This window comes from Neltuma alba, unplaced genomic scaffold, assembly GCF_004799145.2.
Source record: "Neltuma alba isolate B1F8T4 unplaced genomic scaffold, ASM479914v2 tig00007853_pilon, whole genome shotgun sequence".
In the NCBI taxonomy this organism is placed as follows: domain Eukaryota; kingdom Viridiplantae; phylum Streptophyta; class Magnoliopsida; order Fabales; family Fabaceae; genus Neltuma; species Neltuma alba.
Window position 1 is genome coordinate 1,520 of NW_021634882.1, and position 27,790 is coordinate 29,309.

The 27,790-nt window shown below is 34.7% G+C and overlaps 4 protein-coding genes and 1 long non-coding RNA gene across 6 annotated transcripts; 1 reads left to right on the forward strand and 4 right to left on the reverse strand.

The window, feature by feature from the left end:
• Positions 1-4,235: 4,235 nt before the first annotated feature.
• LOC114753323 (protein LHY) lies at positions 4,236-13,622 on the reverse strand. 2 transcript variants are annotated; one of them, XM_028941999.1, is made up of 8 exons: positions 13,362-13,622; positions 12,941-12,966; positions 12,549-12,734; positions 12,282-12,393; positions 12,040-12,101; positions 6,556-6,777; positions 5,029-6,396; positions 4,236-4,944 (listed from the first exon to the last, which is right to left on the reverse strand). In XM_028941999.1, the coding sequence occupies exons 3-8, from the start codon at positions 12,585-12,587 to the stop codon at positions 4,555-4,557; spliced, it is 2,193 nt and encodes a 730-aa protein (XP_028797832.1). In that variant the 5' UTR covers positions 12,588-12,734; positions 12,941-12,966; positions 13,362-13,622; the 3' UTR covers positions 4,236-4,554. The 2 variants fall into 2 exon arrangements, with proteins under 2 accessions (XP_028797832.1, XP_028797833.1); XM_028942000.1 differs by having other exon boundaries at positions 12,549-12,966.
• Positions 13,623-15,628: 2,006 nt separating this feature from the next.
• Positions 15,629-23,438, reverse strand: LOC114753325 (uncharacterized). Its single transcript, XR_003740986.1, has 3 exons — positions 22,825-23,438; positions 16,335-16,337; positions 15,629-15,639 (listed from the first exon to the last, which is right to left on the reverse strand). It is a non-coding gene; the product is annotated as an uncharacterized LOC114753325 (long non-coding RNA).
• Positions 21,450-23,964, forward strand: LOC114753324 (anthranilate N-methyltransferase-like). The gene is made up of 4 exons (XM_028942001.1): positions 21,450-21,975; positions 22,050-22,360; positions 22,482-22,546; positions 23,445-23,964. The coding sequence occupies exons 1-4, from the start codon at positions 21,515-21,517 to the stop codon at positions 23,739-23,741; spliced, it is 1,134 nt and encodes a 377-aa protein (XP_028797834.1). The 5' UTR covers positions 21,450-21,514; the 3' UTR covers positions 23,742-23,964.
• A 345-nt stretch (positions 23,965-24,309) lies between these two features.
• LOC114753322 (protein CURVATURE THYLAKOID 1B, chloroplastic-like) lies at positions 24,310-25,584 on the reverse strand. The gene is made up of 5 exons (XM_028941998.1): positions 25,468-25,584; positions 25,299-25,385; positions 25,139-25,201; positions 24,681-24,718; positions 24,310-24,527 (listed from the first exon to the last, which is right to left on the reverse strand). Exons 1-5 carry the CDS (start codon positions 25,582-25,584, stop codon positions 24,467-24,469), a joined length of 366 nt encoding a protein of 121 aa, XP_028797831.1. The 3' UTR covers positions 24,310-24,466.
• Positions 25,584-26,132, reverse strand: LOC114753321 (protein LHY-like; the record flags this gene model as incomplete). Its single annotated transcript, XM_028941996.1, has 1 exon — positions 25,584-26,132. A coding segment is annotated over exon 1 (534 nt), but the record flags the coding sequence as incomplete, so codon positions are not given.
• Positions 26,133-27,790: the final 1,658 nt, after the last annotated feature.

Genomic DNA, 27,790 nt, shown 5'->3' on the forward strand with positions numbered 1-27,790 from the left:
AAAACATAAGTCCAAATCAACAACACCACAAAGTCATAAACACAATGTGTCACTATACAAATCACTATGAAGTACTCAATTATGAGCTACCACTCAATATTGACAAGTTTCAAAGGAAAAAATTAAAAAAAAAAAAAGTAAAACAGGCTGGCCCACCAACATTGCGGGTTAGCCCGTCACAGGTTCGGTCTTAACAATTATGGATTCAAAAGATCTGTTTTAAAACGGTCCCAATTTTTATCAACCTAACCTGTAATTTTTTAGCAGGATGAACCCGCAGGCTCAACTCATACTACCAACTCTACTTTGATCCCCCGATTTTCAAGCTACTTCAGCAGTTCAGCTTGCCTTATATTCCAAAAACATATTGTTGAGAAAAGTAACTTTTACAATTTTTTGGGTGTGCGCCATGTGATTTGAACCCTTTCATAAAAATTATCAATAATTCGTACGGTGGATATAATTTGTTTTCCAATTGTTCTGTGAAACGTGTTGACCATGAAATAGTTGGGTGAAACTGAAAAAGGTAAAATGAAGGTATTTGGGTTTCATTAGATGTGTTAGGTGAGAAACAGTTGGGGTGTTGTGAAGTTAAGATTAATTGACAAATTAACCATAAAAAGTGGAGTATTAAACTCAGGGAAAAGGGCAGAAAAGGATTCTAAACTTAAAAATTCTCACTGCATTGAGACATTATACCTCAAAAGATCCACCACTTCAACAGGTTCCGGAAAATTTAAGGTGACTCTCTTGCTTGTTCCAACAAATTTTCAGAAACAAGTAAACTATTCTTCATTTGCCAATAATATTATTACTTCTCTAGTTCTACTTATAAGACAGAAAGAGAGGGTTTTTCTTAATCCTACTTATAAGTCACTTCATTAAAGTTTTAGCGTGGATGTAATATTTTATCCTTCATTTATTATAGTGTAAATGGCTATTTTTTTAAAGGTGTATATATTAAATAGATAAAGTTTAAAAGTTATTATCTTTTAATGGAGAGTTAATACAGTTTAAGATTTTTCTTGGTCTGTATGAAATATGTTGGAAGTGCCTTATAAATAGGATCAGAGGAGTATTATAAAATTTACATTTTATGATAACATGAATCATGAATATTAATATAAAAAAGTCTTCTAAAAATAATAAATGATCAATTATTAGATTTTATAATACTTAAGGTATGATGAAATGGTTAAAAATTGAAAGAGAGACAGTGAAACTCATATTGTACGTCCTTGTTAGAAAGAAAAAATAATATTGCTAATCAACTAACTACTGAATCCTAAGAAAATGCCCCCTCAAATGTGATTTTAAGATTCAGACTCATATTTATGACTGATAGTGTTTTTCTCTAAATATGTGTACGAAACTACGAATATGCGTTGCGAAATGTGAATAGTTGAAAGACAATTATTTTTAACCTTAACCACCAAACTTAGATGAGTGGATGTTACTCTTTCTAGTTTTAAATACAAAGTCTAATTTATTAATTTGTAAAAATTAAGAAAATTATTTAAGTTGAAAAACTACAAAGCTAATGAAGACAATGTAAAAAAAAAAAATTAAATGTGAAGAACAAAATAAACATAAGTCTTTTGTTCAAAATCAAACTGTATTAATTAATTAGGTTTTATATTTAAGATTGGAGTGGATAACCTGAATTTTCATTTACATTTATAAGCATTATTATTACCTTTTCCTCCCAATGTTTCCTTAATTACCAACATCCTAATTCTATGCAAGAAAGTTATAGATTGATTCACTGTTTGCTCCGTGATGTTCATCCTTCTTATCATTGAAACCTTTGTTAAAAAGGCAATTAAGCTGATCTTCACCACATATTAATGCTGTTATGATGTTACCCACAACTAAGTTTATCTTCTTTTTTTTTTGGCCAGATAAGTTTATCTTAAATTGTTGATATGCTTGAGAACACATAAATTGATCTATGATTTTTATTTTTTTTTAAAAAGAAATGCAAATATATATATTAAACTATTTAATCAGAACAATTTTTCTTTTGGAAAATTCTATCAATGTTACTGTTTTTTCAGTTTAAAAGATAAAAATTAATAAAGGATAACCGCTAATCATACTACCTCCAGTCCTAATTATAAGAGCTAGTTGACTAATTTGAGAAAATTAAGAAAAAAAGTTAAGTTAGTTATTTGTAACAAATAGGTATTGTCTTTCCTAAAATATCCTTACTAATCAAGTATATTGGCTAGAACTATCATTATTAGAATGATTACTTTGGAAAAAAAATGTATAAATATGATAGACAAAATAAACTGAAATCTTATATTTGGGACCAAAATAAAAATCAAACAAAATCTTATATTAAGGACCGGAGGTAGTATTAGATAGAGAGTAGTAGTGTCATGTGTAACATCAAATCTTCCCGTTTTTTGTTTTTTTTTTTTTTTTTTTATGGTGAAAAGATCTTCCTCTGCGTACAAGAGTGCAAAACCTTCCGCCGAAGAAAACAAAGTCAAAAGCCTTATAAAACGATAAATAATTCTGCCGGAGGGGCTGCCCACCTTCCTAAGCCCAACATTTCTGTTAACTCTAGAGATTAAAGAATAAAATTCGGCCCAAAAAATTTAAGGAAAGTTATTTATACAATATAACTATATAAGGAAGATTACTACCAACCAACCAACCAAGATTGGATCTAGCCAAAACAAAAAAAACTGGTCACCTAGCCCCTAACAATATGGCAAATTAAAATTTGAATATATATTTAGTGTCCTACAGTGTCTCGAATAAGATTGTCTCCAATAAGATGATACTTATGTTTAAATTAAAAAAAAAAGGAAGATTATTTTGAACTAAAATAATTAAATTTAAAATAATAAAAATCATAATTATTCTTCATGACAAAATATATTTTGCAAAATATTTCATAAAAATGAACAATAACTTCATTCTTTAAAAATAATTATTACACTTTTCAAAATACCTTAATTCTAACTTTTTTTTAATACTTAACATCCTAAACACCACCTATATATAAGGGCTAATTTGTAGTGCAATTACTTTCATATTCAGGGCTGGAGATAGTATCTTTATACAACATTTTTTTGACCCAAGTCCAGTGAATTTCGCTCTTCATTATAAGAATGTCCTTCTAAGGTAGCACATATTCTGCCATGTAAAGACTGAATAACATAAATTATATGTAAAGCATCCATTGACAGCAGTTCTTTCATTATCCCAAACAAGGACATGAGGGACAACTTGATAGACCCCATGGGCAGCGAGATATTTAGATGCATGACATCCTTTTTCAATTTTTTTTAGTAAGTATAGGTATTATCCCAAACATTGATTCACCAACGGACTAGTCTCTTCAATTAAAGCTCATGTAATGCTTTTTTTTTTTAGATATGAGCATAATTTGTTTACAGTGTCTCGTAGATGATGAAGGCAAACGATAGACCCTTCCAACCAACTAGATTGGGTTGGAGATTCATTTGCTGCACAGAATTCTCTTATGAGAAATTTGTAAAGATAGAGGTACTGTTTGCCATGCGAAAAAAATACAGTGGGATTTCAATAAACAGAATTTTATTACTCACTAAAACTAATAGATTACATAATCCTTGTACACACTCACACTTGCTTCCACCGAACACAACCCACACTCACATCCACTAAACAGACACGTGTTATAAATCACACATATATACTTCTCCGGCTGCGCTATTCTGGATTTTCTTTACCTTATGGTAAATCATTAAATCATCCCACCATTCATCGTCATGCATTTGCTTCTCCATTGCTCTAGAAATTTCTTATTCTTACTACCATTACAACTTCTAGTTGTTAACGAAGAAGGGTGTAGCTGGCAAAAAAAAAAAATAAAGAAGGGTGTAGAACATATGAAATAAATCTAGGGAAGATATCCAGTACAAGGAAGAAGAATCTAGAAAGTGGGGAGGGGTGGGCCGAGAGAGTCGATGTTATCTGAACATTCTCAACATATGAAGAAAAAACAATTATTCAGGTTCAGGTGTAAAATGAAATTAAAAAAATCACATCAAATGCTAATTACATAACATAAAAAAAGCCCATTAGATTGAGAATCATACCTCTAATGCAACTCGTCCATGCAAACTGCAAAGCACTTACGCTTCATTACATCAAAAACATTATTTCTCGGGTACTACCACAATCAACATCCATGCAGCAAGTCATGTCTCGGAGGATTTACCTGACCTGGGAAGAGATTTTTCAGAAGGAAACCATTTCATAGTTGACAAACCATAACATGCAGTAGTAGTTGAATGATGACTCATAAATTACTTAATGGTGAAGTCTCAATGTATCTTATCTAAAGCTATTTAGCGGACTTTTTTAACTGCAGTAACATCAGTTCAGGATGGTAAATAAGCGTATGTAGAAATTTAATATGGTACACACATCTACACGAGGAGTTTCGCGAGCTGCATAATTGGTAACAAACAATAAGGATATACACATGGGGGGAGCTAGAAATAGCTTGGAAAGCCAAGGTTTCCTCCATGTGTCTCCATGCGATATCATGTGTCAAGTTGAAGCCTCTGCTTCCAAGCGTATTTTCTTGGCACCTTTCTCTTCACCTTGGTTGCTGGTAGTTCCAACCCTGTTTTCCTTGGCTTCCATTGAACATCTCTTGTAAGGTTTAAACCCTGTCCGACTAGTCTTCAGCTTTCCTTGCCCAAGCCCTATGGTTAGCAGTACCTCTTCCTCATCATGTTTTTTGACGAATGACAGGTTGTTGTCCACTCCTCTACAGTCAGAACCGCATTTCTTGATGTTTTCTATTTTATCATCGATATTACGCATGCTATCCTCAGTGTTGTCCGTCTGATGATCCTGATTTGTCAGGTCATGGGGAGGAGAAAAGCTCTGTGGCAACACCTCCCTGGAGAAAAGCGCCTGAAAGGCCAGCTTCCCCTGATAATAACAGTGCTATGAGAATGGAAAGTGACAAATGAATTTATTACGTTAAAACTTCATGGGGGAAAGAAATCACAGTACCTCTTCGGAGACCTCCTTCCAAGGATCAGGAAGGCTGCTAGCACTTCTAGCACGGCGATTTCTGGAGTCAATAGCTAAATGGTTTGCATCAGGTTCTATGTTTTCCTCTTTTCCTTTCTCATCCTTCTCTAATGCATCTGTCTCTACCTCGCTGCTCGAGGTGGTATTGGAACCACATGAGGAACGGTCAACCTGTTTTCTGCCTTTCATTTTGTTAGAATCAAGGTGCTCGGTATTTGCTTCATTTTTCTCATTACCGGTAGCTTTTGATGAAGTATTCATCTTAGCTTCTCCACTTTCCTCTGGCTCCGATGAAGAAATAGCTGGTGACTTGGAAGCTGAATGTTGAGCTTGCAGAGCATCTGTATATTCTGGATCCTGACCTTGCAGAGGACTCTGGAGAGTAGCTTCACCACCTTGCTCTGTTTTGGCTGCTGGTATTTCACCATTATCCATTGATGGAACTGCTGCAGCTGATAGAGGAGGGCAAGGAAAAGCAGAATGGAAGGGGGCACACAAAGGAAGAAATCCATGGGCTGCCCACCATGCAGTTGCAGCAGCAACAGTAGCAGCTGCAATAGCTGCTATACTTGGAGGAGAGCCAATTTGCCTTGATGGAAAGGCTCCTTGCAAGCACGCTGGAGAATCTGCAGAAGCTTCTATATTCGCATAGGGCCAAAATGTAGCAGCAAAACTTGCTGCGGCATGTGCTGCAGGGTTTTGAAGCAGGGTGGAGACAATAAGACTTGAAAATGTGGAGGACATTTGAAGAAATGATTGGTAATGTTCTTGATTCTGGAGAATTTGCGGGAATGGAGGAGGATAAGCGGGAAATGATTGATGAATTGAAGATTGTGCTGAGTTATTTTGACTTTCACTCGCATTTGACGCAGATGCATTTGTGAAAATATCAGGTTGCCTGTTAACCCCACCCATGGGCTGAAATATAGATTCTGGAAACAACATATCCTGGGACGGATTTTGAGTACCTGTTCCAAGTTTCCCATCTAGAACGTGCACAGGGACATGTCTTGGGTAGTTTTGATTTCCTTGCATCCCTTCCATTGTGAAAGCACAATTGAGATCATCTGTTTTCTTACTCTGAACCAATTTTGCATGTGAAGCATCAGAATCCTCCATCTTAGAAGCTTTTTTTGTGCCATTACTCTGTTCTGTGCGTTTCCCTTCAGCACCTATCTCCAACTTCTGATTTTCTTTTAGTTCAGCAGTGACAAAAGATTCATCCGTTTCATCCCGACTAAACAATTCTTTTGCTGAAGGTATGAACTCCCTTAACGTGCATGGATTTCTCATTGGCACTGACATTGAACTCTTGTCTGCTGATGTAACAAAGGAACAGGGTGCCTCCTGGAAAATGGCAAACGCTTTAGAATAGTTCTGGTCCTTATTTTCTTTTACAGTGGTTTGACTAACATCTACTGTAATTTTCTAATAAAACAGGAATGATCGGTTATTGCGCTGAAAGGTAAAATCATAAGTTGTGAAAGAGTAAAATGAAATATTAACCTCTGAAAGTGGTTCCTTCTCCAAGTCCAGTGCTTGTTTACTATGTGAAGATGAAACTGACACAAGTTTTCCATCCTTTCCCCCACCATGTGATGTTTGGGCACCAGCACTAGTCTTCCGAGGATAAGGATTGCTAGGTTTTCTTTTGGGTCGTGGTGGAGGTATGTCTATGTCAATTGATTGTCCAACTGGAACACCTTTTACAAGGGCCTCTTTCTCCAACTGAAAGTTAAAATAAATAGTAACATTACTCTCAGCAAATGAAATTTCAATGGCACTAATTGGATCATTTGTGCATTGGCTGTTATGTGTAATTTAAATGACTCCTTTTTGAACTTATTTTGAATTATAAACACTCAGACTGGCACCGACATTTTAATGCATTCTTTAGCTTAATGAACGATCAACCAGGTATATGGTTTTCAATCAAAAACTAAGTTACATGAAAGTCAACAGAAAGAAAACATTTTGAAACCTTCTCCACTCAAGTTTGGAAAAAATCACCTGATTTGTAGTCAAGGATTATCCATATGGAGTTGGAGGGCTGAAAACTGAGTTGTTTAATGAAAAAAGCTGAACAACAATGTTGTTGTAGGCTACAATGAGTGGGAAGCTATTGCCGTCAAGTTATTAAAGCCAGAAGCTACATTGAATAGTCACTATAAAACAGTAGAGGTCAAAGAACAGTCCCCAGAACTTCATCTTTCAGAACCATATGATCTAATATGGTCTGCAGAAACTGCTTGCCACTGTTGAGACAGCATAGACATGGCTAAGAGATTTGACAGGAATCTGACTTGTACACAATTTTGTGCATCTCAGAAAGTAACAAAAATATGTACTGAATCTTGCTTTTTTCACAGAAACTATTATTGCAAGTTTAAGAACTTACTCAGTTCTATGATCAGGGAAAAAAATTATCTTACCACCCCAATTCTCTTATAGTACTTTTCATGCCAAGTTGTTAGGAATTCGTATTTTCTTTGTGCTTTAAGCTAAAAAGGTCTTCATGCAAAGCAACATGTCAATGATATATATACATACACAGACACACCATTCGTAGACATTCTAAAATCTTAAACCTTCCAGATAGTCAATTGTAAAGTGTATTTAATAACATCCCATAGCCAAGATGAATTGCTATAGAAATACTATGCCCTTTTGATGTTCCTTATAGCATTTCAATCTGATGCATCCTTCTCTCACATGCAAACTGTAAGACCAATATAGAAATTAACTACCTAAAAGACTGGTTTGGCGAGCCCTGCAATCAACTCATCACAATTTATTTTATTTCTATCATCTTCATTCAGCCATTTCTCTTTTATGTAACCCACTACTGCATACTTTCTTTTGGTAAAGGTCTGATTCTATATCGCAGAAAGAGTGAACCATCAGCAAGTTCCTCCCTTCTAAACTCCAATACATCCCTGATTCAATCAACTCATGAAAGTTTATCCCTTTCCCCTACATTTTGTCCTTATAAACATGCAACATTGACTTTTTTTGGGGGGGGAGTTAAAATGACAAGTATAAGTTGACAAAAAGCACCAAAATAGGCGCACTTCACTTAATATATAAGATGAATTCCGAACAGTCAGCTCAGTGTGTTCTTTCAGGCAGCACAATCAAAGACAGTACTCAGAAATTAGAAATTTTACCCACACCAGAATCTCATAATTCTAATGCGACTCAAGCCTCATACTTGAAAGCACATTTCACAACATTATATTTTTTATACTTGATTAATTCCTTCAGACATTTTTAACATAATGACTTTCAATAAAAATAATTAACAAAGATTCCTCTTTTGAAGACGGATTTCATAGACCCTAGATTTGATGTATTTCTACCATTGATTATTACCACGACTTTATCAATCAATGCAGTAAAAAAGTTAATAAAGATTCCTCTTTTGTGGATGCATTTCGCAGATTCTAGACTTGATATATCTCTACTATTGTATTACATCAACTGTATTTGATCAATGCCAGCAACAAATTATACTGATAAATGGAAGTTTTAAGTAATTTAAAATGTGCTTTACTTTCAATTCACTCCTCTCTGAAGCAATGAAAAAATCCACAAGTCCTTCAATGACTTAATTTATTTGGTCACGAAAAAATCTCAACTGTTTAAATCAATCATGATTTTTAATGATAGAAGTGATAGAGGAAAGTTGCATGTTAGCTGGAGCCCATCACCCAAAGAGACTAACTGGCCTCTTCTTTTAGCAGCACAACAGCTGGTTTAAATGTTTTTCATAAATCACAAGTCAACCCATCAGAATCATAACTTATTGATTAGGCTGAGCTCACCCATAAAAATTTCTATTAGGTTGTTTGCATATTAAGTCCTTTTGACCTCGTGTAAGATCAACCATGGTTGCATTAAGAGTTGCAAGGGCACATCATGAGAGTATACACAAGACTCTAATTTTTTTTTAAGTTTAGGCAAATTGGGTCTTGAAAGTTTATCAGAACTAGGACATGCCTTCAGGCTCAAAGAGTACTTACAAAAGTACTTACTGATTGCCCACCAATAAAGCTTTCATATCAGATTTGAATTCACAACCATGTGAATTATGAGCCAATACCAACTAGACCAACCTTTGTAGGCACATACACAGGCCTCTAAGCTCAACAATATTCTGGTAAAAGTGGCTCTAAAATTTTTTCCTACTTATTGTAGTTTTGCCATATAGTAATACTCCACAGATCCTAGATTGCATTTATACTAGCACCATCAAACAAAAAATGGGGGACTGGTTTGAGCAAGCAATCGAATAGAATGCTTGGCCAAACCAGCCATAACCCGCCCCCCAACTGACATAACTGACAATAAGCTCTTCTACATTCTTTTTCCATGAATAAATTTCAGTCTCTGTCAGCATGGAGAATGAAAGGGAACATCAATTTATTTGCTCCCAAATTCTTAATAACAGAAGCCTTCTTGGCGTTCAAATTTCAGCAATACTGAAATTACTTCCTTGAATCCTTTCATGCCCTTCTGTATGCTTCAATGCTGCCAAAGCAATCTTAATTTAGTATTATGATTAATCCTATTATTTTAATATCAACTAAGGTTACTTGCAGCAAGAGGGGATGGGATTATGAACTCAGGGCCCACTCTAAAAGGAGATGACGATGAACTGAATGAATGAAATTCTTTGCTTGCGCTTTCTGCTTCTTTTAAGTCAATATTTGTTTCTAAACATCTTGATCACAGTTGTGGATTCCATTGAAGCATTCGACCTTCACTTTTTTCAGAATTTAAGATGTCTAAATAAGCGTTGATTTTTAACCTTAGATTCATCACCAATTCTACATAGTGAAGGCCTTAATCAAAACGCATAAACCATATACAAAAAATGTAAGGCCTGGGACTGAGAGCTATTGTTATACAAGCTAATTAGGTGAAGCCCACTTTAGTATTCTCAGTAGTTGACTTGTTGGTTGCATGTAAAAATTGCAGCATGAATAAGAATCTCAGTCTACTAACAAATCAGTCTGCTTAACAAGTTCTCCAATTCAGGCACTCAAACTTTTGTTTGTTTCAATTACTAATCAGAATCCTTATCACAATCAAGCAGAAAGGTAATTAGAGCCGAGCTTCTTTGTCTAAGCCAATACATACACATATAGATGAGTCTGTGCTGTTTTCTTTCTCATTGTATTCAATAACAATAAGATCTGATTTTAAGAGGGCGTAGGATTGACTAAAGGCTACTGAGACAATTCCGTTACTCTTCATTTGACAGGTTTCTCTTCCATTAGCAGTCGTTTTGGTACTGGAATGTGATCACATCACAGCTAGTGAACAATCCTTAAACTCCTTAATTAGACTTCAATATATTCAACTTAGTCCTGCTTCCTAGCATGCCAGCATCCAAGTCTCCAAACTCCAACCATCCTTTGTGGTTCCAATGACTATCTTTCATGACCATAAGTCACTATTCAAACCATATGACTCGGGAGTCTCAAACATTTGGAAGATATCCAAAATCACCTCTACTGCACACGACTGACATCTATTACACCTATAAATGATGGCATTACACTTGGAAAAAGATTTTAATGAAGCCCCAAAGGTGATTCTTGTAGCTCTACAAGAATATATCTGAGTAACTGACCATTTTAAATCATATATACTGAATTATTACAATAAATCCCATAGCTGCCAAAAACTCACAGACGAAACTATCTATATGCTTCTATCCCTGATCTGAACGACATGAGATTTCAACATCACCATGGACATGTTCTAGAACTAAAACCCTATAATCCTCCTTACACCAAAACCATATCACCGGACAGACTGTGTAGTTTGATGGTTTCAGAGCTAGCAAAAAAATCTCATTTCATTACTTAACCAGTATAAAATCAAAGATATCAGCATCTATCAACGAGATCCTAGCGTAAAATATTAATCTTCACAAGAGAAGGACAGGTTTTTAATTAATATATAGTACCACCAAATGATTCTTAATTACGACTATTCTGATGATATATGTAAAATTGGCAGCTTTGATTCGTATATTGTCATCTGAATCATAATACCAATGATGTAGACTAGGACAAGAGAAAACAAGGGGAAATGAATGTTCTTCAAATTACTACTGAGATATATTCATATGTAAAGATTGAAAACCCTCTGACAGATACTAAGCCTTGCATAGGTGACTAAAACAACCCTTATCCCATTAGCATGGGTAGTCACTCGGCAGTAATCCAATTTTAGGAATCAAGAAATCATATTTCAAATAGGAGAAAGAGAATCCTAATTCAGCTATTTATAAAATATTTCTAAGACCCAATAGCCTAAACCCTTATTTCCCCGAAATTCATAATTAAAATCCAACATCCAAAATTACACATATACCAAAACATAATACGATAGTTACAAATAAATTTTATTCGTCTGTCTTCATAACTAACACCAAAATATAAAAATAAAATAAAAAGTTGCCAACAGATAGTTATTCACATGTTTGAACATAAATTTGATCAATTTTAAAATTTAACAAACCACTATTATAATCGTTCAACATTTATTTCTCTATTTCTTTCTGTTTTCTTAGCCGCATTTATCAAGATCAACAGATATAACGTTCTCAGTCTGTTGCTTTGAAGTATCATCATCTGGCAATCTAGATAGCACCTTTAACAAGTTTTAGACTCTAAGGAAGATTCAAGGTTTTACTTTAGAAGTGCCATTGTCTCCACTGGAATTAAACTTCAACGATACAGATAATCATTTGGTTAGAATTATTTATATCTGAATTTTGAGATTTCCCTGTAGGTTCAAGTCTGCCAATCCACACGCGTTTTATTTTCAGAGCAGCCCAATTTCCATTGGATAAAGAGAATCAAACATTATGTGCCAATGAAAAATAACTCGCCAGAAAATGAAGATAAAGCGTAAGATTAGCAAAGGAACCAAAACTTTTAACATATTAGCCAAGATGAGAAGGTACGCATTGACCTTTGAAAAGAACTTCTGTGCATGGCTCCTGATTTGCACAGCAGTCTTTGTTCCTATATGCTCTGCACAGCAAGAAGTATAACACAAAAAAGGGAGGAAGGGGGGAGAAAATTTAAATTAAGAGTTAATAAAGAAAGATATAAGTTCCTGACAGAAAATTTCAAAGGAACAAATCAGCATAACATATAACCGACAATTCTAATCAAATAAACAAACAAAAGGATAAATATGCACACTTTTACCTTCTATGCGCTGCCATGCTCTTCCGTAGAGCTTTAGAGCTTCTAGGAACTTATTGTGCTCCTCCTCTGTCCATCGTTCTCTTTGCTTTGTGATTGTATATGGTTTTCTTGTCTGCAGTTGCCAGCCACCTACTTAGACAGTATCAAAATTTTCTAATCCACTAGCAGCAAATTATTGCAGCTTCCGAATATATTAAATTCGCTCCATCTATTAGAATTGTCAATAACTATTTATCCCAATTAATGTATATTTCTAAATAACCTTACCTTAACGACCACTTCTTCTCCAGACGAGTATGCGTCCATTACAGGACCTGTGCAGCTGGCGCTGCTTCAGATCTTCCCTGACGAGCAGTGGATAAAAGGAACACCTCCTTCCTTTTCTTGTGACATGGAACACAGTAAATAGTAAAGCCGTAGTGAACGTGATAAGAAACTGATAAGGCGATGCTACTGCAAAACAGACAAAGGAAGAAGAATGGGTAGAGATCCGTCTCTGTTTCGTATCAGAAGCAATAAGCATTCCAGTTCACAAGCACTCAGGAAAAAGATACATATTATGTAAATAATCAGAAAATATTAAAATTTTAAGAATCCACCGCAATAAGAAGACGCTTGTCCGAAAGAATAAAAGAAAGTTCCTTAATCAGAATCCTCACCAAAACGAACTCGGGAGCGCCAAAACCTTTAAAAGCCGGAAAAAAAGAGGTAAAACATAATTAGTATCCAACAACTATCTTTGTCCTCACTTCATAATACTGTCACCGTGAATACTCATACGGTGACTAAGAATATTAGCCCTCATGTTTGGTTGCCGAGAAAATGTAATCACAAAGCAACTAAAAATAAATCAGTAAAAATTTGAATACAACTCTACTCATCCGGAAGAACCCTTCTCCTCAGTTGAATTGAGTAAATGATATATTTCTGTTCTGAATCCAGATTATAGTGAACAATAAGGAGTAATTTGTTAAAACAAAATGGTTATGTAGCTTCTTTCTCGGGAACCAAAAGAGAGGGAGGTAAAAAGGGCGAATGAAGGAGGACAAAGAGGGAAAATAAGAGAAAAGGGAAAGTTACCTTTAAATAGAGCCATGGTGATTAAGAGGAGTAGGGGCCGGGTGATGAGTACGATCATACAAAAGAATTCAGCCGGACAATAGCCGGAGAACCATTTCCGGCAATGGCGAATCAGAATCTGAGGGCGACTTCAGATCGGAGGAAAATAGCAGAAGCAGGATCAGAAGAAGCAGAAGAGGAATTGTAAGCATAAGAGCTAAAGCACACCAGAAACCGGAAACGAAGACCAGACCAAAGAGGCAAACAAGCAGCTTCTGAGAGTGCGGAGAAATCTCAGCCACTATAATTTCTCGTGGATTTATTTTTATTTTTTGTTGTCATAAATATTAGGGGCTGTTCTTCGTTGGGGCTACCAAGGTTCCTAAGATGTTGCCAGGTGGCGACAATTTAGTGGCTGGTGATGGCGACGCCTACCTTTGCACTTTTCCCTTATTTATTTTCCTGCACTTTCTTTTTTAAATTTAACAATTATTTTTTATTTATTTTCTCTTCAAATCTCATCCACAAACTCGGCGAACGAGGGTTAGAGTCCGTAAAAGCGTCGCCAGCTGTGAGGGAGGTGGGGCCCCTGACTACGTGGCGAAAAGGCACCGCCTGTGTCCGGTCATTTTGCGGACGCAGCCTGGTAGTTAGTGGTCTAAGATTTAGCCACCTAGGCAAGTGGCACTTGGGAGACCGGCACGTAGCGTTATGTTTGAAGGTAATTGGCGCTCCGCACTGCTTTTTCATTGCGTGTCCCTGTTTTGCCATATAATTTATAGTATTCTCGGACGACCTATTTTGTCATATAATTATTAAATTGATTTTAATTCTAAATATAATATCTATTTTTTATATTTATTAATTTTTTTTAAATTATTTTTATGATACTTCCTCAACCATAATCAAGTAAAAAAAATAATAAAAGATATTAAGGAAGATAATTATGGTGTTTTAGAAAAAAGCATGTCATATTTTTTATAATTAAATAGTTTACCTAACTTTTTTAATCTAATCAAATTCATTAAATAGGTCTTATATTAAGAACCGAACTTATCCTAATTATAAGATTCCATTTGTAAACCTCATTTATAGTGTATAAATAAGGTTTTATAATTAGGATAAGAAGTAGTACTATTTTTTAAATTATAAAAAATTATTTAAAATAAAAAAATACTTTAGCTCAATATTACTATATACCCCTCTTCCTCCTCCTGTCTCTATAATGTGAGGCCCAATTGAGTAGATGTTGATTTTATGTATAATGTAAAATACATTTTATATGTTTATCAGTTTTTTTTCAAATTAATTTTATTAATGTTTTTTAACTATAATCAAATAGGAAGAGAAAAATTAAAATATTTTAGAAAAATATTATATTAGTTAATTTAACTAATATTTTTAATCTAATTTAAATTAGTTAATTAAGTATTAAGTGATGGACTAGAGAAGTACTACCTCCGGTCCTTAATATAAGACCCCGTTTGACTTTTTATTTGGTCCTAATTATAAGACCCCAATCCATTTTGTCTCTCATATTTATGTATTTTTTTCCAAAATAGTCCCTTTAATAATGATAGTTCTAGCCAATACACTTAATTAGCAAGGATATTTTAATAATGACAACACTTATTTATTACAAATAACTAACTTAACTTACTTCCTTAATCTCCTCAAATAAGTCAACTGGGTCTTATAATTAGGACCGGAGGTAGTATTATATAGCCATATCAAAAGTAATGATTTATTTGAAAGTTTAAAAATACTCCTCCGGTTCTTAATATAAGACCCATTTAACTAATTTGATTAGATTAAGGAAGTTAGGTAAGTTAGTTAATTATAAGAAAAATGACATATTTTTCCTAAAATACCATAATTATCTTTCTTAATACCCCCTCTCCCTCTTCTATTTGATTATGGTTGAAAGAGTATCCATAGGGGTAATTTAGAGAAAATTGATAAATATGAGAAATGGGTTTTATATTTAGGACCAAAACCAACACAAGAATTGGATCCTATATCAAGAACCGGAAGAGTAATTGCTTTCCGGCGATTGAAACTATACAATGGTGAGCATTAGGAATCACTTGCTTGGCAAGTGGATTACGAGAGTTTGGACGATTGAACCATCATTGTAGGGAGGCAAATTACTTTGCAAACTAACTGACTCATCAGAGACAAACTGAAAGAAACAAGAAGGCTGTTACATTCGATTCCTGTCCAGTATAATTAAAAATGAGTGATGATTTATGTTATGAGTCGCATGTTCTTAGCTAATCTCATCTCTGCAAGAATTATACTCCTCCCCGGGGGGCGCAGGCTACTCAATTCGCTGGATACTTGGGCTTTTGTGTGAAGCTGTCGTGTTTCGAGTCTCGAGGAATTGACGAACACATGTTTGTTAGGGAACTAGAATAAGCGCCACGTTTCGGTGTACTCGTACTGTCCTTAGGTTTGGTTGGGTGAGCTTTAAGGTAATTATTAGGTCCAGTTGTTGAAACCCACTCTTTCAAGACCTGCTTCCAAACCAACAAGACTGAATGTAGCAGAAGATGCTAGTTCCTTGTAACATGACAAATTAAAATTCAAATTTTTAATAAAAGAATTAACCGAAATATAATTATCTCTAATAAGAAAATATCAGTACCTCACCAAAAAAAAAAAAGGTATATGAGATTTCGGACTTTTGCATGCATTTATTGTAAGTACTTATAAAATATTTTTACATAAGCCGATCTTGTATTCAGTAAATTATAATTAAGCAAACTATTTTTGAAGTCTCCTACCATGATTCCAAACAAGCCCTCCACTTCGTTGTCCAGTGCATTTGATGAGGTATGAAATGCCACTTGCAGGTGAAAAAGACAAGAGCGTACGAAGACTCCATGGAAGCAATTTGCAAGTTGCAACACGTCAAAATCGCGTGATAGAGACCATTGGCTTTATATGTGGCTAAGAAAAGCAGAGACAGAAACCCCGCGGGGTTAGGTCGACTGGCTGGGGTTGTCCTAGCTTAACCACGGATCTCGGGTTCGAGACGTGGGAACGCAGCACTCCAAGGGGCCAGGGGGCGCCGTCCGTATGGATCCTTGCAAGCCCCCGAATCCGGATTAGTCTGGGGACGTTGTCACGGCTGAAAGACGCCTATTTCCCTGAGATACCGGATAGAGTAATCCAAAATAAAAAGAAAAGCAGAGACAGGAGATGAATATTCTGAAGGTCTAATCTGCAAGGCCCAACCCAAGGTCCAGTAGCCCTAGCAGACGGCCTATGGGCTTGTATTGTTCAATCTCAGAAAAATGGTCTTGTTTGTGAGGCCGATCAACCCACAATAGCATTTTTGTTTTTTAATTAAAGACCATATACTATTGCCTCAGTCCATAATAAGAAAGGTACTTAACTAATTTGATTAGATTAAAAAATTAATTATATTAGTTATTTGTAATAAATAGATATTGTATTTTTTAAAATATCTTTGTTAATTACAAAGACTACTTTGAAAAAAAATTAGATAAATATGAATGACAAAATAGATTAGAATCTTATATTTAAAACTAAAATAAAAGTTAAACAAGTTCTTATATTAAGTAATGGAGGTAGTATTAACATTTTCAGTTGTTAAGATAGCAAACGGCCTGCTTATTCCAATATGAAAGAAAGAGAAAGACACCCAGTGGTCAGTGGCCGAAAGCCCGAAACAGAAAACTTTCACGCCCTTTGAGATTTTACTGAGGATTTCTTTTCAAAGCGTGTTAATGTAGTGTAGTGTTTTGTTTGATTACTGAGGATTTTGTTTCTTGTTAGGATTAGGAATAGAGACACACAAGCAAACAAAACATTACAGTTACACTGAGTACGTAAAACACCGCAAGACGTCTAATTTAGAGAAATGTAGCTCAATTTATATATTTTAATTTAGATTTTTCTTGATATTTAATATGTTTTTAAAATTTTTAAAATTATTTATTATCGCTCATTTGTCACTTCCTCTCTCATTTTATTTTTCCACACGCTCTCTTTCATTTTTTTTTTGGTCAGGCATATTTAGAAATAAAAAAATATTTTTACTGTTTATTAGTTTAAACTAATTTTAACTGATATGTTTGTCAAATTTACCGACCTCTAAAACAGTTTTTATACAGACAATGTTATAAAAAAAAACTTTATGTAGACAAGATTATCTCAGTATGTTCGGTTGGATTCATCGGTCAACAATTCCAGACCCATGGCCAGCTCCAGGGAGCATTGGGTAACAATTGTCGGTGATTTATTATATTCATATTACTAATCTTCAATCATAATTCTTTTTATTTGACGACATAGGGAGGGGAAAAAAATCACAGTTTATTCTGTACTGGATCACTTTCAAATAAACATAATCAAGACTAGCAAGTCCTTATAATCTTCTTCCCTGTTGCCAGTTAAAAAATATATATATATAAGATTGTAATTGAATCATACATACAAAATGTAGCATAAATCCGTAACTGTTCTGTATTTTTACTTATTCTATGTAGTATTACCTTTAGTTATTGATATAAAAACTAGTTAACTAATTTGAGAAAATTAAAAAAAATTATTTAAATTAATTGTTTGTAATAAATAGGTACTGTCTTTCCTAAAATATCCTTATTAATCATTTATATAACCTAGAACTACCGTTTGATAAAATACTTAACATGTGCAGCTATTACAATGACTACTTTAAAAAAAATGAATAACTATGATAGACAAAGTGGGTTGAAGTCTTATATTTACTTATTTAGAACCAAATTAAATACTACCTCTGATCATAATTACAAGAGCTAGTTTACTAATTTGAGAAAATTAAGAAAAGAAGTTAAATTAGTCATTTGTAATAAATAAGTGTTGTCTTTTCTAAAATATCCTTACTAATCAAGTATGTTGGCTAAAACTGTAATTATTAGAAAGACTATCTTGGAAAAAATTGAGTAAATATAATAGACAAAATGGATTGAAATCTTATATTTAGGATCAACATAAAACTCAAACGGGATTTTATATTAAGGATCGGGGGTAGTATCAAAATAACTCTTATGCTACCTCCAGTCCTTAATAAAAGAGCTAGTTGACTAATTTGAATAGATTAAGAAAATTAGTTAAGTTAGTTATTTGTAATAAATAGATGTTATCTTTCTTAAAATACCTTACTAACCAAGTGTATTAGCTAGAACTACTATTATTACAAGGACTGCCTTAAAAAAATAGATAAATACGAAAGATAAAATGGATTGAAATCTTATATTTAGAATCAAAATAAAAGTCAAACAAGTTTTTATATTAAAGAATTAAGGTAGTATTAACTATAGTGTTGACAAACTGTAAGAGCACCAAACAGCCCTCTTAAAGATTGTGTTTATATAAATTTTTTTGTCTTTTTTAATTTTCACTCATGGTAGTTCCTTACCTACTAAAGAGATCATTAAACACATAAAATCTTTTACTTTTATAAGTATTACATAGTCAGTATATTTTTTTCTTACTCATTCCTACTTTGTTCACTTTTATATTTGTCTCCCTTAATTTATAGGGACAAAATTGAAAATCAGGCATTAAAAATAATACAAGTGACCAATAAAAAGTACCAATATTCCTTCGTATAGGTGACAAATAAAAAGTACTAGAGTAGTATACCAATTTTGTGCTAACTAATACCTAGGTAAAATGACACGAAGGATGGACATATATAGAATAATCGTTAGTTAAACCGAAAATATGCGACTTTGCGTGTCAAGCGCAGAAGCTTTGTCCCAAGATTTCTTTTTATTAATTACTATTTCTGGTCTTAATTATAAAAGCTAGTTGGCTAATTTGATGAGATTAAGAAAATAAGTTAAATTAGTTATTTGTAATAAATAGATGTTGTTTTCTTAAAATATTCTTATTAATCAAGTTTGTTGGCTAGAATTATCATTTTTAGAAGGACTATCTTGAAAAAAATACATAAATATGAAAGATAAAATGGATCGAGATTTTATAATTAGGATAAAAATAAAAATCAAATAAAATTTTATATTAAAAATCGGAGCCAGTATGTGTACGTGCTTCTAGAAAACGTGTTTAGCATGTTATCACTTTTGGACATCGAGGGTCAAATGATGCCGGCCGATTGCATGTCTCCTCAGGCAGAAAAGAGATGCCTTTACTTCTTATTGGCTCTTAATTAATTTTTTTAATTTATATGTTAAAGGAACAATTGAGTTTGACGTTATTGTAAAACATGCATTCTTGTGGGAAAGTGCTATCGAATCAAGGCCCATTATTTGTCGAATTTTATGACGATATGCATGGTCAGAAAATATGGGAATCTTTCCCTGTCGATTTTCTTTTTTCGTCGTCTTTAATCTCTGTTATGGTCTTTCCATATTTTTTTCTTCCCCTGCCCTGCGCGACAAGCTAGTAGAATCAATTATTCCTAAGTGGACGGGCTTTGTTCCGTGTTACATAATAATTTCCTCGCAGCGTGTCAAATTGAAATTCTTCTTCCACTTCTGACTTTTACTCTTTTGTCCATTTTCTTTTCTTCTTTTTTCAAATTTGGAGATAGGATATTAATCAGTGAGAATTTTAATAAACAACCACAGAAGGGACATTCAAAATCACACAAATCAAGCCTGTAAAACATATATTCTCATGGTACCATGTACGTCATGTTATTCCGTGAGTCAGATGTTAAACTAATTAAAAATACTTACATTTAACTCAGAAATGATAAACTATCACTGGCCAACCACCAACACTACTTCTAGTCCTTGATATAAAAAGAAGATAACTAATTTATTTATATTAAAAAATTAATTAAGTTAATTATTTATTAAATAAATGAGTGTTTGTTTCATAAAATAAATTTATTAATTATGTGCATTAAAATAAAAACCATTTCACATGTATGATCACCATATGAACTGCTAATTTGGAGGAAAATAAATATAAAAACAAAGTGAATTGAGATTTTATATTTAGAACTAAATTAACTTTTTAATTAATTTTTATATTTAGAACGAGAGGTAGTATGTATGTACATAACTGTGCAGCAGATATTTATGTGAATCATGGGGTCACAATTTTAAGGAAAGAAACAAAAATGATGGGAACATTTATGGGATCAAAACGAAGTTGTGCTTTCAAAATGGAACAATTGGACCGTTAATAAAGGGGGAAGAAAGAAAATTCTAATGGCATGCAGATTCGATTAATGGAGACCTAAACTAAGCAATAAAGTCAACTTATTTAGTCAAAGACGTTCAGCTCTGTGCCCACTTTCTTCCTCTCCTACTCCCTGCTTGTTCCTTTTTTTCTCCCACCAGAACCCCACCAATGCTTTTGCTTTTTATACTTCTTCATTACGAGGTTTCTGCTAACTATGCCTCTGAAAGGGGGAAAAAAATCCCAGTAAACCATCGATGTTTTTAAATAGCGTGAGTTCGTCCGTTCATGTGATGTGAAGATTCAAATTGTTCAGTATTTATATGAGGCTTATTACTCTCTTAATTCTAAATATAAAAACTAGTTAAGATATTTATTTTGATTCTAAATATGAGATTTTTAATGTACTTCATTTTTTAAGCTACCTATATGAATTGCGTTTGACCAAATAAAATATTAATTAGGTATGTTAAGGGGTTTCATCAATATAAATTCTCATATAAATTATTAAATATAATATTTTAATAAAAATCAACACTTATTTCTGGCAAATAATTAATTTAATTATTTTTTTAATTTCTACAAATTAGCCATTTAACTTATATATTAGGAAGTGAAAGTAGTAGAATTTTTATAGTATAAATAGATCTGAAAATCGAGAGAAATTCATTATCATATATTAATAACAAGACTCAAAATAAGAAGTGGTTTTTATTTTTTTGGCCAACAACAAGTGTTTCTGATTATGTAGAAAATCTAAACAGCCCAATGGAAAATCGTTAAAAATTTGAAGAAGAGAATGAGAATGCGTAGTAGGTGAGCATGAAATAGACAAATAGTAGGGAGACAAGGCGTCATTAACGCTCTCAGATGACCTCCCACAAAAATACGTAATAAAGTAAAATATTATTTATTAACAAGGCATCGCTATAAATACATGTCCCCATCTCATCTTCTTCATCCACCCCAACCACACCCTGTAAATCTCTCTTCCTCTTCTCTTTCCAATGGCTCCTTCCTTGAAATCCGACTCCATCCTCACCAATGGCGAATCAAACCACCTCAAACAACCACATGCAGGGCACGTGCAAGAGGACGAAGAAAGCTTCCTCTCCGCCATGCAACTGGTCTCCTCCTCTGTTCTCTCCATGTCTCTGCAAGCCGCCTTCGAGCTCGGCGTCTTCGACGCCATCGCCGGAGCCGGAGAGGGCGCAAGCCTCTCTGCAAAGGACATCGCCGCCGCGGTATCATGCAAGAACCCAGAAGCCCCAACAATGCTCGATCGACTCCTTAGCCTCCTGGCCAGCCATTCTGTGCTTCACTGCTCCGTCGTCGACGATCAACAAGGAACAAAACAGAGGATTTACAGTCTCTCCCCTGTTTCTAAGTACTTCGTGTCGGATGCTAATGGCGTCTCTCTGGGAAATCTCTTGTCCCTGGTCCAAGACAGAGTCTTCCTGGAAAGCTGGTAAGTAACAAAGTTGTGTTCTCTAGGATTATTATAAAATTAGTATTATCTGAATTTTGGGATTAAATCGACAGGAGGGAGCTGAAGGGAGCGATAAAGGAAGGAGGGATAGCATTTAACAGAGTATATGGGATGCATGCGTTTGAGTATCCAAGTAAAGATGGGAGGTTCAACGATGCGTTTAACAAGGGAATGCATGATTCGACAATTCTGATAACGAGCAACATCCTTAAATTCTACAATCGATTTGAGGCATTCGACAGAGTCGTAGATGTTGGGGGTGGTCTTGGCATCAATCTTAACTTGATCACTTCCAAGTATTCTCACATACAGGGCATCAATTTTGACCTTCCGCACGTCATCCAAAATGCCCCTACCTACCCCCGTATGTTTAATATGTTCATCACTATTTTATTATCCATTGATTTCAAGAAAAGAAAATGAAATTTTGTGTGTGTGTGTATTGGAAGATTTTAATTTAACTTATTTAAAATTTTGTGTTGCAGGTGTGCAGCATGTGGGAGGAGACATGTTTGAGAGTGTTCCTCAAGGACAAGCCATTTTTATGAAGGTGAGTTTGAGCTTTTCTCAGGGAACTATATATATATATATATATATGCGCGCACACACACACACACATATATATCCCCTTCTGAATAAATTCTTGTTTTCAACTTTTCATGTTTTAGCTAGTTATCAGACTTGGACAACCCAACCATCTTTATTTCTTTGTCAAATGATTAACTTTAGAAAATTAAAATCAAGCCATAGCTTCACCTCAGCTACCACTAAATGAGGATTAAAATCTTTTTTTCCCCATATAGTTCTTGTCACATTATAGACTTAAACGAAAAAAAATAAAAAAATCACATTATTATCTGCGTCGTATACAAAATCAAGTTAGAATTTGCTTCTATTCATTTTTTATATGAATTTTCTTACTATGATAATAATAAAGCGCGCATGCACGTAATTTAAATAGTCTATTTTTGTGAGATTTATTTTATTTTTTTTTAAAAATAGCAGTTAATTATATTTTATTATACATTATATTCATTGAATAATAATGCAAAAAAAAAAAAAAAAACCAACTAAACGAATCCAAATGTTCAGTGCATTCTGCCGAACACCAAACTATCTAAATCTGATTTGATTGATCGCATTACGTGCTTAAAGACGAAGACAACCATGAGGTGGGTCCCAGCCCAATAGATTCTTAAATCTGAGGCGTCAATTCAAAGCGAACGGTGAGATGGACGCAACAACTAACACTGTGCTTTATCAGCATCAAACTAGTAATTAGTGAGAATAGACAATGCAAATGAGCCCACAGTACACATACCTTGAAAGTCATTGGCCACGCTTCCGATAATATGGTTCCCAGTCCCACAAAGATTATATTATTTCACCTTTCTGGGAACTGACATAAGTTGACGAAAATTATTACTACATGGAATGTTATATTGCAGTGGATACTGCATGATTGGAGCGATGAACACTGCGTGAAGCTGTTGAAGAATTGCCACAAGGCGATTCCGGAAGATGGAAAAGTGATTATAGTGGACGCCATTCTGCCGGATGAACCAAACACCACTCCTGCTGTCCAAACGGCTCTTCAGGGAGACGTCCTCATGATGACCCAAAACCCTGGAGGCAAAGAACGAACCCAGCAGGAATTCCTGGATTTGGCTGCTCATTCTGGGTTCACTGGGATCCGATTCGTCTGTCGGGTTTGCGGATTCTGGGTCATGGAGTTCTACAAGTGAGAGCGGCTATATATACACATATACATCCTTTTCTGTTTCTTCCTTTTTTCTTGTTCTACAGCGTTTGGGTTGTTTACCTTTAATTTGAATTTTCTTGTGTAACTGAGCAGTGGGTTTCATGAACTAGTATTTGTTACGTTGCTCCAAGAAGTTAATAAACTTGCTATAGTTTAATTACTTGTACTTGTTTCTCAGTTCCTAGTAAAAAAAACCTTAAATTTCATTCGAGTTCACATTTTCTTTATAAAAAATTGTTTAATTAAGCCTAATTTGACAAGGTCATTATTTGATTTGCCATGAAGAATGAACCAGTCGGCCAAATTAGGGAACAAATAAATTACTACTTCTTCAGACAACGAAGCCCAACACTTAGTTCTTTTTAATAGAACAAAAGAAAATCATGATTAAAATATAAATTATCTAAACCGTTCAAATAAATGATATAATTGGAAGATAGATGGTGACAATTGCAAGGATCCTTTTTTCTATAGAGCAGAATTATGCATGCTCTAATTGTGCGAATGATATAAATTATTATAGAGTGAGGGGACTAAAATGTAAAAGGCACAAAAATAAAAAGTTGCAGCTATTTTTATTATACAAATTACGCACATTATTACAGAAACCTAATTAGGTTGACAAAATGAAGCATAGCTACATTGATCGCAGCAAGCTAACCACATGCATTATTAATTTGGTCGAGTAGAATACAGTTACTTACAAGTCTAGCCGCTGCTCCCAATTATTTCATTATACGTCTCTTTTATCTTTTGCAGCAAAGCTTCCCTGCAATTCCGCTCGATAAGTTTAATCATCAGTGACATAATTAGCAGAACGATATTCAAATTAAATATATGCTAAATATGACAATCAAAAGCCAATGCGCATCATATTGAGCCGGATTATGATTAATTATTATTCAAGATAAATCGCGATTACCTGTCCGGCTTGTAAATTAGGTTCTTATATGCAAACCACTGTAAAGAGATAGGGAAGATGAAGTTAGATTTCATGCGACAGGATACCCCAATATTTTTCTTATAAAAAGAATTCCATAGAATAATTTTACTTAAAAGTGATCAGAGAGGGGGGAAAAAGGGAAAGCCGGCTCTTTTTTTTTTTTTTTTTTAATTTTATCATAATTTATCTTGTATTCTAGTTTTATTTTATTTTTAATCCATACCTCTCGTTTCATTTGTGTATATCTTTAAATTTTATTCATGTCTAATTTTGTCTCTTGACTTTGTCTCAAGTCTTACTTTGATCACTTAATATTTTGAGGAAAAAAAGAGAGTAATTTTTTCAAAATTATTAAGGTGAATGTAAAATATTTACATTTATAGATAGGAGCTAGCTAGGCGTGGAAGCGAAGAATAATGAAGTTAATAATTACGTACCCCAGCGCTGCCAATGCCAACGACCTCAAGAACTCCAGGAATCAAAGGAAGCCTATCAATTGCCTGCAATAATCATATACACACAATTAATAGTTTAATTAATTAATTAATTACTAATTAATCACTCTGGCTTGATTAGAGCTCTTGTGAGAGAACGTACTGAGATGACACCAGTTGAGCCCCACAATGCAACCACACCAGCCGCAGCCACTGTAGTCACCGCGTACTTATCTTCAATCTTCTCCCACTATTCATCCAATTCTTCAACCACATTATATTATATTCTAACCAAATTCCATGCACGTGCCATTATACCTTACGCCACTTACAGTTTCTTGAACAGTCTTGAGAAATTCTGGCGGCTCCGTCGTGGTGGCCACCTCCGTGAAAGCCTCTCCAGTCGCCATAGCCATAACACTCCGAGCAAGTTTGCGACCTGAAACCATGCAACTGCCCACCATGCAGTTGCAGCAGCAACAGTAGCAGCTGCAATAGCTGCCATACTTGGAGGAGAGCCAATTTGCCTTGATGGAAAGGCTCCTTGCGAGCATGCTGGAGAATCTGCAGAAGTTTCTATATTCGCATAGGGCCAACATGTAGCAGCAAAACTTGCTGGGGCATGTGCAGCAGGGTTTTGAAGCAGGATGGAGACAATAAGACTTGAAAACGTGGAGGACATTTGAAGAAATGATTGGTAATGTTCTTGATTCTGGAGAATTTGCGGGAATGGAGGAGGATAAGCGGGAAATGATTGATGAATTGAAGATTGTGCTGAGTTATTTTGACTTTCACTAGCATTTGACGCAGATGCATTTGTGAAAATATCAAGTTGCCTGTTAACCCCACCCATGGGCTGAAATATAGATTCTGGAAACAACATATCCTGGGACGGATTTTGAGTACCTGTTCCAAGTCTCCCATCAAGAACGTGCACAGGGACATGTCTTGGGTATTTTTTATTTCCTTGCATCCCTTCCATCGTGAAAGCACAATTGAGATCATCTGTTTTCTTACTCTGAATCCAATTTTGCATGTGAAGCATCAGAATCCTCCATCTTATAAGCTTGTTTTGTGCCTTTTACTCTGTTCTGTGTGGATTATGAGCCAATACCAATTAGACTAACCTTTGTTGGCACATACACAGGCCTCTATGCTCAACAGTATTCTGGTAAAAGTGGCTTTAAAAAATTTTTCCTACTTATTGTAGTTTTGCCATATACTCCACAGATCCTAGATTGGCATTTATACTAGCACCATCAAACAAAAATGGGGGACTGGTTTGAGCAAGCAATCGAATAGAATGCTTGGCAAAACCAGCCAACCCCCCCGCCGGGGGGCATCATGCCACATATTGTCCTGCTTTAACTGACAATAAGCTCTTCCACATTCTTTTTCCATGAATAAACTTCACTCTCTGTCAGCACGGAGAATGAAAGGGAACATTAATTTATTTGCTCCCAAATTCTCAATAACAGAAGCCTTCTTGGCGTTCAAATTTCAGCAATACTGAAATTACTTCCTTGAATGCTTTCATGTCCTTCTGTATGCTTCAATGCTGCCAAAGCAATCTTAATTTAGTATTATGATTAATCCTATTATTTTAATATCGACTAAGGTTACTTGCAGAAAGAGGGGATGGGATTATGAACTCAGTGCCCACTCTAAAAGGAGATGCGGATGAACTGAAAGAATGACATTCTTTGCTTGCACTTTCTGCTTCTTTTAAATCAACATTTGTTTCTAAACATCTTGATCACAGTTGTGGATTCAATTGAAGCATTCGACCTTCACGTTTTTCAGAATTGAAGATGCCTAAATAAGATTTCAGGCTTTTGCATACGACTGACACCTATTGCACATTTACACCAATATAAGATTTCGGGCTTTTGCATCTATTCATCATAAGCACTTATAGGTACCGTTTGGTATGAAATATTAAAAATGAATGATAGGTATTGGGATTAAGACTGGAAAAATAGTGTTTAGTATGAGAGATTACTTATTATATAGGATTAGACAAACCCATATATGTGGGATTGAGGAATACCATGGGGGAAGTGGTATTCCCTAATCTTACCTCTATGGGTTTTCTTAATTCCATGTAACAATTAATTACTCATGCTAAAGACTTTTTTGATAATTTTTTTTTAATTACAATCTTAGTCCGTATCTCTCATTTTCAATGTTTCATACCAAATAGAACTATAAAGTATTTTCACATAAGTCAATCTCGTATTCAGTAAATTACAATTAAAAAATTATTTTTGAAGTCTCCTACTATGATTCCCAACAAGCCCTCCACTTCGTTGTACAGTGCATTTGATGAGGTATGAAATACCACTTGCAGGTGAGAAAGATAAGAGCGGACGGAGACTCCATGGAAGCGATTTGCAAGTGGCAACACATCGAAATCGCATGATAGAGACCATTGGCTTTATACGTGGCTAAGAAAGGCAGGGATATGAGATGAACATTTTGAAGGTCTAATGTCCAAGGCCCAACCCAAGGTCTAGTAGCCCTGGCAGACGGCATATGGGCTTGTATTGTTTTCAATCTCAGAAAGACGGACTTCTTTGTGAGGCCGATCAACCCACAATACAATTTTTTGCTTTATTAAAGACAATATACTATTAACATTTTTAGTTATTAAAA